Consider the following 12,494-nt stretch of genomic DNA (forward strand, 5'->3'; position numbering starts at 1 on the left):
GTGATTAGTTGATTGGGATGTACTTGCAATTAAAAAAACTTAATAAGGGACTAAATTGCAATTATAAAAAAATCAATAACTAAGATGCAAATACTTAAAAATAATTAAGGATCAATTTGTAATCATTAGAAAATATATATAGATGTCAATTTGTAATTTTAAGAAATTTTAGAGGCTTATACATAATTATGAAAAATAATTTACAACAAATAGAAAAAATTCAAATTTATTCTTGAAGGATGTAAACTATATATTTAAGTCAATAAAAAAGTAAAATATAAGTAATAATTAATATTATTTTTATGTTATGTACATCAAAAGATAATGTGTTACATAATAGGTCTGAATATTACGATTGAACGTTTGTTGTATATGAACTGTTGTGTAGTATGTATAAGGAGAAATCACTATTTGATGTATTGTTAGAAAGAGAGTATTAAATTAAGAATTTGAAGAGATTATTCTGACTTTATTAATTATTGAATTCGTAAAAAAAAAATTATCATGAACACGTACCTTCAGTTATAATATTAATTACAATATAGTGAAAAACTAAAATGAAATAAAGGACTTGAATTTAGAGATGAAACAAATTATAATTTTAAGATATTTTTATATTTTGTTAAATACAAACCATAGACTAAATTAAAAAGCTACTAAATTCGTAGTGTCCTTATAGTTAGCATTAAAAATAACAAAGTGAAGGTGTACACAATTTCTATGATTGATCATGAGAGTTGAATTTAGGAGGTGCAGACATATTAAAAACAGAGTAAAGCAATGCCTGGGATTGGGTAATCAATTTTTCTCCCATGTCTTGAAGAATCTCTCCGTAATGTAACAACATTGCTCCATTTTGAGCCAAATGCTTAGCCCTTTCTACTTCATCCTCATTCTTTGAACTTCGATTCACCCTCTTAATCTCAAGAACATACTCTCCATCACCCACTATCTCAAGGTTAACATTCACTGCAATATCATCATTTACCAATTCTTCTTCCTTTCTCAATTTACACACTTTATTAAATAATTTATCTTCGTCCTCCATCTTCTTACCTGTACAAAACACACACAAAGTAATTAATTATTAAATTAGATAAAAATTAAAAAGTTAAAATAAAAAATATTAGGTCTATCGAGAAAAAGGTTCACTAAGAAGATAAAAACACCAATGAGATCTGAGTTTAATCATATAATGAATTCACAAACAATAAGTTAACGAGTCTTTTACATTTTATATAGTGTTCTACTTTTTTCATTTTTATTCAATATGAGACTTAAACTCACACTTCGATTCTCAAGAAAACATTTACAAATTTATTGTTTTAAAATTTTAGATTTAATATAATACCAATCCTTTATTTAAATTGTACTCGGATGTCATGTTTAATTTCTATAAATATATATATTTATTACGAAATTAAGTTGATGGATTATTCCACTCTTTCACTGACGAATCACAACTCTCAACTTTTTTTAACCGTAAGGGACCACCCAATACCGTCTAGTTTGGAGGGTTCCTATGAATGTCCTTCTTTTTTTGTTCAACCCAACAAAACCTATAAATTCCAAATTACTTCTCATTAAAATTATAATGAAAAATCATTCATTTCATTTTTCATTCAAAATTTTCTAAATTAAATGTTTCGAAGAATATTTTCAAATTCAAAAGATACCTTTTAAAATACTTAATCCAAAAAATATACAAAATACACTCCGCATTAGATGTTTTAAAAAATATTTTTAAACCTAGAAAATATCTTTCGAAACATTCTAAAATAAATGTTTTGAAAAATATTTTCAAAAATTGTCTCGTAATATTCTAAAAAAAATATTTTTATATTCATAATTGAGTTATCTAAAAATACCTTCAATAGCTAAATTAGAATATAAAAATATTTTTTGAAAATAAGTATTTCAAAAATATTTTTCAGAACACCTAATTTAGAATATTTTTTTCTTAAATGTTCTAAAAGAAATTTTTGAACTCAAAAATATCTTCTAAAAACGTATAAAAATATTTTTTGAATTAAATATTTCATAAAAAAATTTTGGATTCTTATTTTCTTTTTCCATATGCAACTTAGAAGTCCTACTCTTCTTCTTCCAAGGAGTGTACTTGCACACACTCATCTCCAGGAAGACCAATTCCAGAGGCCTTTGACAGATGGGGAGGGAGGTGCGAGAACGAAATGTGAATAGAAAATTAGGGTTAAGTTTTCTACTGTTGAGTGAAGGGTAAAATGGACATTTTCTAATTATGAAAGTGCAGAAAGAGAAATTGGGGTGAATAAAGAAGCGCCCCTACTTTGGGTGAGTTGCTGACAAGCAGGCTAAAACACTTGTATTGCCAAAAAAAAAACAATCCTTGATCTAGATATAAATACTTCAAGTGACTTTAAACTAAAATATTTAAGTCCTTGAAGTTGTGAACTATTTTCTCATATTTAGTTGTATGAGTGGTATATTAAGCAATTAAATCTTTTAAGATATAAAAAAACTGAATATGTGATCATCTATAAAATGAAGTATTAGAAGTGATAGATGTTTTAAAATAATGAAACTGGGTATTTTAATATTTAAATAATTCAATAATATAAATAGAATTTCATAAATACATTTCATTTCTTTAAACACGTACCATCGATTTAAAGTTCCTTTTCTAGATTTCATCTTCCTTCTCTCTAAATTTTCTAACACTTGAGTCACTTCTTTGACGATTAGGAAGTGTCTAAGAAATCACGACAGTGATACCTATCCATTCATCTTATCAGTTTTCTAAAAAGAGTAAGTTAGTTTTTACTCTTTTTCTAATATAGGTTCTTTCTCGCATGTGAACCAAATTTCTAATTTTATGTGAAATTCTAGCGCTCTTTGTTGTTCTTCTAGGATCATTGGTCCTAATGGTTGATTTGGATCAAATTCTGTGGTTTTTAGGCAATTTTAGAGTTCGTTGTGCTTGAAGAAACTATGGTGCGTTCTTAGAGCTTGGTAGTTCTCTTTAAGATAAGGGAAACTAGTGACTTTGTGTTGATTTTATTTTTATATGATGGATATGATTTAAGATTGGTCGTACATTTTGTTGGCTTGGTTGGAAATAGGCATATATATTTTAGTAGAAATTGTGATTTTTCATATTTGTAATTAGCTTTTGGATGTTTGATACTTTGATGGATGTTGGACTATAATGATTATGTTTGAATTGAGTTGGTTATGAAATTTTGTGGTTTCAAATGTTGGTGATGTTCATTTGAGTGAAATGTTGAGAAGGAAGTATTAAGATTATTTACATGTCAATTTTGATTTAAAATGGTGGTGAGGGGAGGGGGAGTTTTAACAAGTGAACTTGAGAAATATTGGTCTGGAAAAATGATGAGTTAGGTTTTATTGTATGGTTAATTGGAACTTATTTGAGTTGTGAATTGATAGGTTTTCTTTTAGAATGGAGTAGTAGACAATTGGTTATGTTTTGAACGATTTTTAAGTGTATTTTAGAGGTTTAGAGTAGTGAATTTTAGAAATAGTAACTTAAATATGAGCTAAAACTTGTTTATTGGAGGAGTTGATGTTTGTGGTTGAGTCATTTTGGACTTTTTTAGAACCCTAAGTAGTTTAAATATGAGCTAAAACTTGTAGAATTCAATTTTGGTCTTTAAGATGAGGTTTTAGTTGTTTTAAGTTAAAATCTTGTAAAATAGTTAAGAACTAGTTTAAGTTGGATTATACACATTTTTTTAGGTCCATAGTAGTTTAGAATCAAATCTAAAAGTATTAGAAGTTGGTAAAAGTGTTTAGGATAGGTCATGAGAGGTTAAGGGCGCAAATTATGTAGTTTTGATGCTGCATAATTCTGCAGTCTTGTTGAGCGAGTGTATCCAATGAGCGAGTAGAACTATATCTAGCTGAGCGAGTGTAATCGTTGAGCGAGGAGAACTCACTATTTCTGTATTCGCAAAGCGAGCCATGGGGCTAAGCGAGTGGGTTGCCAAACACTTTTAGTTAAGTGAGCAGATTTAGTGGCTGAACAAAAATATCAGAATTTTCAACTAAGTTTTTATATACTTCTTAAGATGTGTTCAATATATGTGATTGTTTGAATGATTGGTTTATAATACTTATTATGAAGTATGAATTGGTTTATAATATGCATTAGAAACAATATCATGTATATGATTATGTATGATATATGATGACGATGAGTTTTGTGTTCTTTTCTCTAAGATGATTTGTTAAGCATGTAAAAAGGGGTGCCATGGGAAAGACCCTTATAGATGGTTTGTGTATATATTGGTGTAGGAGCTTTGAAATGGGGGAATGTTTTTTGACTCCAATAGTTATTCGAGCTCAAGTAGAGTGGGATGGTTATGTGATGAGGAGTGGCAAATGGTCCTTAGCATCGGGTCAGATTGACCATAGGTGTTTGACAAACTAATCTTGTGTAGAGAGTTGGAGTATGTTGTTTCACCACACATGTGCAGGTTCCCTCAGTATTCAAGATTAATATATGTATCCGAAAGGTCAGGTCTAGTGTTAGAAGTGTGTATTAAGTTGTGCTTGTTATTATTGACTTGATATTAGAAATACATGTTTGTGATTTATATTCAAGTGTGAATAACTCTTTTAAAATTAGCTTACTTGTTTGCTTGTGTTTTGTTTGATTTTTTCTATGGTAATAATCACCTAATTAGTGAAGTCTCAGTTGAACATGTTTGTGATTTATATTCAAGTGTGAATAACACTTTTAAAATTAGCTTACTTGTTTGCTTGTGTTTTGTTTGATTTTTTCTTTGGTAATAATCACCTGATTAGTGAAGTCTCAGTTGAACAGGTACTGGGAATAAAGGATGTAGATGCTTAGTTTTAGTAGCTTTTGCATATATATTTTTTATGAATCTTAAGTTGAAAGTTTATATGTTATTAGAAATAGAAACCCTAGTATATAAAAATTTGATTATAGTTATAGTTTTAGATGATGATAAATCATTTATGAGTTAAATATGTTTTAGTCCCTTAAGTATCAGACGATTTTGTTTTTAGTCCCTACTCAGAACTTTGATGGTTTTTAGTCCTTATTGTTTTGAAACTCTGACTATTAGTCCTTAAAATTGGACGGTGTTAAGTTTTCGTAGAGGTGGCAAACGGCGTTGCCACGTAAAATACCAGCTGCCCTCTTCTCTTTCTGCCACGTTCTTGATTGAAATCAAATTAACAATTAGGATTCTTAATTGGGCAATTAGGGTTCTTAATTGGGGCAAAGTTAATTAGGGTTCTTAAGAAACGGTGGGTGTGATGAAACGGTGCATCACCACGCAAACAAACTAGCCTCCAAACACAAGCGTTTCTCTCTTCTTCGACCCAGACAACACCCTATCTGCAATGTTTGTCAGGTTAGTAACTGATTAAACGAACAAAACAGAAATGAAAAAGGAAACTGTTTTTTCAGATGTTTGAAATTGTTGAAGATTGATTCTTTTCTGCGTTGTCGTAGGAGAGAAGAGCCTTCAAGTTCTGTGCAGAGAGTGTGACATGTCGATTCAATCTGCGAATGATAGGTTCCTTCTCGCTGGTGTTAAACTTTCTGCTTCTTCTTCATCGCAAGAAACCCCTTCTCCTTCAAACTCCGCCCCTGATTCTCTTTTCGACGTTTCTCATAAAAAAACATTACCTTTATCTTCCACCGTCAGTAAGGTTGGTGTTGAAGCAGCGGCTTCCACCGACGCTAGCAGCATATCGGAGTATTTGATAGAGACTCTTCCTGGGTGGCAGGTTGAAGACTTTCTCATTCATATTTTGTTCCCTTTCGTTCCAGTGCTCGTGAAATTTTCTCCAATTGAAAAAATTTACTTTGCCCCAATTAAGATCCCTAATTGCCCAATTAAGAACCCTATTTGTTAATTTGATTTCAATCAAGAACGTGGCAGAAAGAGAAGAGGGCAGCTGGTATTTCACGTGGCAACGCCGTTTGCCACCTCTACAAAAACTTAACACCGTCCAATTTTAAGGACTAATAGTCAGAGTTTCAAAACAATAAGGACTAAAAACCATCAAAGTTCTGAGTTGGGACTAAAAACAAAATCGTCTGATACTTAAGGGACTAAAAACATATTTAACCCATCATTTATTTATATGTTTTTAGTCTACTAACAATTCTCGATTATGAAATTTGTGATATTTTTCTTTTAGTGTAAATGTTAATGTTATATATTGAAATGTTACATAATAAATAAATAAATAAAACAATCTCATTTTTTAAATACTTCCAAAATTATTGTAGATTTGCTTTTATATTATTTTAAAACTTAATTAGTCTTTTTTTATTTTAAATCATTGCAGTTTCTATTTTTTTTATTTTTTTAATTACATGCCAGTGTTAGCATATATCAGTATTATGACTTAAAACAAAATAAAATAATTAAAAAAAAATTAAGAATTAACATGTGTTTGCGGTTCAAAAATTAAAAATTAATTAAAAGAACCTGCTTAATTAAAACTTTTTGACTAAAATTGGACCAAAAGACTAAGTAATTTTTATTTTTCGTATTTTGATTCATTACATCTCTTAAAAGGTCATCCACGTAACTTTTCATAGTAGTTAAGAATTTAGAATAAGTCATTCCTAACTCAATTCAACGCAGGGAAACTTGTTCATAAGTTAGTAATCATCATAATAAAAGTCACTTTTAAATTAACTTGGTCCGAGAACAACTTATAGTTTCAGTAACCAAAACTCTTAATGCAACTGACTATATAACCTACCTATTCAAAACTTAATCAGATATTTCTAGATCAGTGTTTAGTGTGATTAATATAACAAATTAAAATTGATTTGTTATAAATCAAAATTAAAAATTTATATAAACAATAAAAAACTGGTCTAAAAAATAATTTATGAATAGCTTATTTCTATAGATATGAATAAGCTTAAATTCATGCTGATTTAAAAAATAATTTATGAATAGCTTAAATTCATGCAGATTTTACTTTTTTGTTCTGTTCTAGAAATCTTTAAGAAAAAGTTTTTGAAAAGAATAAGTTTATTTTACAAAGTTAAGAAAAGATATAATAAATAGAGATTTACCGTCTTCTTGCTTAATGTGTGTTTTGCTGTCAAGTTGAATGGAATTGCTATGTTGATGCGGTTCCTGATTTTGCCCTGTTTGAGTTGAATCAGTGCCAAAGAGTGCTTTGCTGAATAAGTCATCCAAATATTTTTTGATCGCTTCTGGTCCCTCGTCTTCTATGTGTTTCGGAATTATCAGCCTAGGTTCTGCATCCACTGAAATTTACTATATACATATATATAACTTTTATAGCAGAAAAATAATTCAATATATGATTTTATTATACTCACATAACTTTTACTATAATCTAATTATATTTAAAAGGACTAAATAACATATATATAAAATTTAATATTATTTTTCAGTGGTAGATTTTTATATATAAACACTGTATATGTATCCCGAAACGGCTAATTATTTTATTATTTTGAAATCAAACTCAAACGGAATGATATTTCCAATTTTTTTCATATAGTAATTTTTACTTCCAATTTGTTTCAATTATTTGATGGAACTAATAAAAAGAATCTAACTATTTTAATAAAATTATTTAATCAGTGACCCTTTTATTATTGTTGTTAATTTGTTTAAGAAATTAAACTAATTAAAAAAATAAATTTTAAAAAATTATATTATCATTCAACTATATAAAACCAAATATTTAATTAAGTAGAATAAATATTGACATATTTTGTTTTTAATATATTAAAATTTTAAATTTTAATATAAAGCTTTAATTTATATTTTGTTAATAATTAAATAATCAAATAAAATAAAAATTAATATTAATATATAATTTAATTTTTAAAAAATTATAATTTAAAATTTACAAAATAATTATTTTAAGAATTAATTATACATTAACATTAATTTTCTTCTAATAAAAACACCTAATAATTATTAAAATTTTATTTGATTAAGAAAATTTAAAATTTTATAATAAAATTATAGTTTTTTTATTACATGAAAATTAAAATGTCATTAAATAATAATATTGTAAATTTTAAATAATAATATTTTAAAATTTATAATAATTATTTTAAATTAAAATCATGATGATATTACTTTACACTGTAATAAAATCTATACCTAGCAGTAATTTTATTGCTAAAAGATAATCAACATTGAACCCATAAAAAAATAGCAATAAAACTTCTTAGACAAATAAGAACCCAAAAAATTCCAGAATTACTTATTCACGTACCCTCCTCCTTAATCTGTGTATTGCTCTCTGCTTCGATGGCATAGCTATGTGGATATGCTTCCTTATTCTGCACCGTTTCAGTAGAATCGCTTCCGAAGAGTGCGTTTTTGAATACGCTATCCAAATACTCTTTTACCGATTCTTCTCCCTGTTCCTCTACATGGCTTGGAACCGTGAATCCGTCGGAACCTTTCGGTTTGAAGTTCTCGATTGCGTTCAACGACGATGTGGCGCACGCAAAAGTGATGAACAGGAGCGTGAAGGAGATGAAGATCGGAGACGGTGAAATCGTTGACCGTGTCATGTTGATGAAGAAGTGCTGCAATTGATGAAGGAGTCTGCGTTTGGCAAAGGAATGCGTGGTTTTTATTAGTGGTTGAAAAATGGAGGAGGCGCAGTGGAAAAGGTAAAGTCTATTTACAATATTGTAAGCAGCAACTACCAAGAAAATGGTTTTAAATTGCATTGTTCAACTGCTCCAATTAAATGTTTATTTTAATCTTCATTCACATTCTAATATGAAGGAAATAGGAAACCTAAAATCATATTTTCTAGATTATATTTTATATACGAAAACATTTATTTAACAACGGATGTTTGCCAACTATTTGACAACCCATGTGGCGGTTTTGGATTGGTCGAATTTAAAAAAAAAATAGTGATACAATTGATCGAAAGGGAAATTTACGAAATTTCGTTTTGTGCTTTCCCGATTCTTCTTTCATTCGCAGTTATTCTCTGTCATCTCTTGCGTTTTCTCATCTCTCGCGTTCTCTCATCTCTCGTTCTCTCATCTCTCTAGTTATCTCAATTCTCCTGTGTTCAAACCCTACTGCTTCACTTTCTAGTGGAAGGTTGGTATTGTGCCTTCTCGGTGTTTTGGACCTCCGTGTTGTGCAATATTGAAGCTGTCTTCGACGTCCCTGTCGAGCATTGGTATTATGCCTTCTCGCTGTCGTGTTTTTTAGTAAGTAGAACTGCGCGAACGTTAACCATGTTTTCCAGCATAGTCGTTTTTGTGTTTCGCTAACCCTAACCATCTTGTCATTGTGGATTGTTGTTTTGTTTATCTTATAACTACAGGTCCAATGGCAGCCCAAAAAGGAAATGTAAGATGAAATGTAATTTTTTTTATAGATGATGTGTTATCCTCTGAATTTTAGTTAATAATCATGTTTTGTTAATTTTGTGTAGTGGTGCCTTCGTACCTCGATGGATTCATCCACCATTGTTGAAATGAATCGCTTACTAGGAAAGGGTCATGCAGAGCGCATTAGGATGACTCCATTTAGGTGGTGTTTGCATATTCTGAGCCCTTTGGAGGTCAATTTGAAATTATTGAAGGTGATGGTGTGTCGCTAGGCTGGGCACGATGTTAGTTTTAGAGTTAGTCAACAATTGGTCCCATTTACGGTTTTTGATGCGTTCATGAGCACAGATTTAGAAAAAGGTGGTTTAGACATCCCTTTTGATGAATCAGTAGTTGGATTGGTTGGTCAAATGTTCAATCCAAAAACCACTACTTTGAAGGAGTTGATTGACATGTTTAATGTGATTGTCCAGGATCAAAACATTGAGGTTGATGTAGTATGTAGGTTATATATATTAGTGTGTTTGGTTGCATTTTATTTTCCTAGGAAGTTTGTCTATGTTTCTAACATGCCTTGTCCAGTGTTAGATGACTTAGACAATTTGTGTCTATACGATTGGGGCACCGGTGTACATAAACATATTGTACATAATTTAAATAAATGTATGAAGAAAATAATGTCGGGACTTATCGCCCAGTCATTGAGTCTTAGTGGCAATGTGGTCGTGTTGCAGGTAACATGATTTATAATTGTTTAAGTCAATGGAATGGACAACATTGTAAAATATGAGTCACTATTTATTTTGATATTGTAGGCTTGGGCGGTTGAAAGACTTTCTTTGCATGGTCATGCCTCTCACGGGAGGTTCCCGCGCATATTGCGATGGTTCCCATATAACTCAAGGACCAAAAAAATTGAACATATCTTTCAAACCGGAGATGTAAGTCTTTCAACTTTTGTTATATGTTTTTTTTAATTATTGATGGTCGTATTTCCCTAATTTTGTTGTTTGTGTTTGGTATAGTTAAATCTCGAGTGGTATGTAAGTAAGCAAGATCTTCAATTGCCCAAAATCCATGCTACTTTCCACATGGATGACGAGGGATGGGTGAAGGATCGTTGGCTGAACGATGCAGGGTTGAGGAAGCAGATGATAAAAGCTCCGATGACGACACTTGGGAAGCAAGTGCTGAGGAGAGAATGAGGAAAAATAATCAAAATATCATAACATTGAATGTCAAGATTGGAGTTCGTACGAGGGAGTTAATTGAAATTTGTCAAACTCCAATCTTTAATGAAGAAGCTCCATGTGGTAATGATGAAGAAGTTGGTGGTAGAGGTCATGAAGCACCTACAGGTGGAGGTGATGATGGATTTGATGAAGAAGCTATTGGTGGAGCTGTTGAAGACCATGCAGGTGCATTTAATGAACAACCAGGGGATGACGAACCTAAGTATGAAGATGAGAAAGTTTCAGCATCTCATCATCCAAGTGTTTGTATTGAAATTGATGATGATGGTGATGATGATGAAGGGGAGGTGATACCATTGGCGATCCCCCCTTTGCGTAGTTTTGTTGGTGATCCAACCACTACTGTCGATGTTGACCAATTGTACTATGCAGTCAGCGTAAGAGACAGTGTACACAAGTAATTGATGAAAATTGTATTTGTCATTGGTGAAAGGTGATTGTTTCTGATTGAATAATATTTATTTTTTAGGGTTGTATGTGAAATAATTGGGTAGAGCTTGAGCACAACTTCATGTTATACTTTAGCGCCAACCAAATACGTTGATAACATGGTAACTATTATGTGACATTGCTTTATGTTTAATGTTGGTGGTTATGTTAATAATTTCTACAATTTTCATTGCGTAGGTGGTGTTATTTGCTAGTACAATTTTTATGTACTTTGAGAAAAGGTTGTCCGGTGTTGTTAAGAGGATTCATTTCAGTCCATTATACGCGGTAAATAAAATTTGTTATGATATCATATATTTGAAGGTACAAATTATGTGTAAGGCATTGTGGATTGATGAATTTGAAATTGTCCACAACACCATATTCCTATTGATTATAGGAGACGTCCACAAAATCGTCATGTGTTTACTCTTCATAATTACAACACCTATTTGCATTCTGATCATTTTGGAGTTGGAGACATTGTCACAGCTGACTTTGTGAGTTAGGTTTAATTTCTAATGACAATGTTTGCCCAATTTTATATTTTCATGTATTGACATTTGGTTTTCTTTGTTTGTAGTTGTTTTCTCCATTTGTCCATGATGATCATTCGTGGTGTTATTCAGTGAAACTTAGTACATTATAAATATTTTTGATTGACTCATTGGGGAGGGGTATCAGAGACCGGAAAAGGATTAACACAACTATTGTAAGATTGCACAATTTATGTTTAAAAATAAATTGCTTATTGTCATTTAACCGTGTATTGTTTAACTTGTTATTGTATTTCTTATTTGGTAGGCTGAAAATCTTCAACGATTTTTTTGCATCTTGTACAATAGACCGAAAGGGAGTATTGGACCTTTGTCTGTTCAACAAGCAAATATTTCATCCCAACCAAAGTTGTAAGTTGTTATAACCATTATCTTTAAATATTTGGTGTTGTCATTAATGTAGGTTGTGAGAACTGTTATATGTTATGGTTGTATTGTTTCAGACATGATTGTGGAGTTATAATGTTAAAAGCAATGAAAATTTGCGATGGAGAGGACAAATACAACGGAAAAAGCATGCCTCAATATACGAATGTAAGTATCATTATGATTGTTAGAAATATTTGATGATTGTGTTAATTTCTAAAGTGAAAAATGTTGGTTTCAGGAGGAGTTGCTTGGAATTAAAAATAAATATGTATGTGAATGAATCCTCAACAACGAGAAAATTAGAAGAATGGAAGCGCTGGAGGAATATGGAATGTTGTAGGATTGTTTCCATTTGTAGAAATTTTGTTTGTATTTAGAGGAAGATGATTTTTTTCCAATAATATTGTTATATGTACAGATTGTAACAAACAATGTTTATATATGTACATATTGTTATTGCAATAAGATGATAGCTTTCATGATTACTTGATGTGAAATGTATTTTTTTTTACGTTGTGTGTGTTTTGATGA

General features: G+C 30.5%; 2 protein-coding genes across 4 annotated transcripts; one reads left to right on the forward strand and one right to left on the reverse strand.

Annotated features, from left to right (window-relative positions):
• Nucleotides 1-558: 558 nt before the first annotated feature.
• LOC124838582 (uncharacterized) lies at nt 559-9,055 on the reverse strand. 2 transcript variants are annotated; one of them, XM_047314223.2, is made up of 3 exons: nt 8,266-9,055; nt 7,079-7,276; nt 559-1,056 (listed from the first exon to the last, which is right to left on the reverse strand). In XM_047314223.2, the coding sequence occupies exons 1-3, from the start codon at nt 8,729-8,731 to the stop codon at nt 719-721; spliced, it is 1,002 nt and encodes a 333-aa protein (XP_047170179.2). In that variant the 5' UTR covers nt 8,732-9,055; the 3' UTR covers nt 559-718. The 2 variants fall into 2 exon arrangements, with proteins under 2 accessions (XP_047170179.2, XP_047170180.2); XM_047314224.2 differs by having other exon boundaries at nt 7,079-7,267; nt 8,266-9,052.
• Nucleotides 8,533-11,131, forward strand: LOC148190825 (uncharacterized). Of its 2 annotated transcripts, XM_088101628.1 has the most exons (5): nt 8,533-8,671; nt 9,068-9,232; nt 9,349-9,374; nt 9,460-10,296; nt 10,381-11,131. In XM_088101628.1, the coding sequence occupies exon 5, from the start codon at nt 10,461-10,463 to the stop codon at nt 11,007-11,009; it is 549 nt and encodes a 182-aa protein (XP_087957754.1). In that variant the 5' UTR covers nt 8,533-8,671; nt 9,068-9,232; nt 9,349-9,374; nt 9,460-10,296; nt 10,381-10,460; the 3' UTR covers nt 11,010-11,131. The 2 variants fall into 2 exon arrangements, with proteins under 2 accessions (XP_087957754.1, XP_087957753.1); XM_088101627.1 differs by having other exon boundaries at nt 9,068-9,374.
• Nucleotides 11,132-12,494: the final 1,363 nt, after the last annotated feature.

The sequence above is a fragment of the Vigna umbellata genome, chromosome 11, assembly GCF_029865625.1.
Source record: "Vigna umbellata cultivar VRB3 chromosome 11, Vumbellata_1.0, whole genome shotgun sequence".
Lineage (NCBI taxonomy): Eukaryota > Viridiplantae > Streptophyta > Magnoliopsida > Fabales > Fabaceae > Vigna > Vigna umbellata.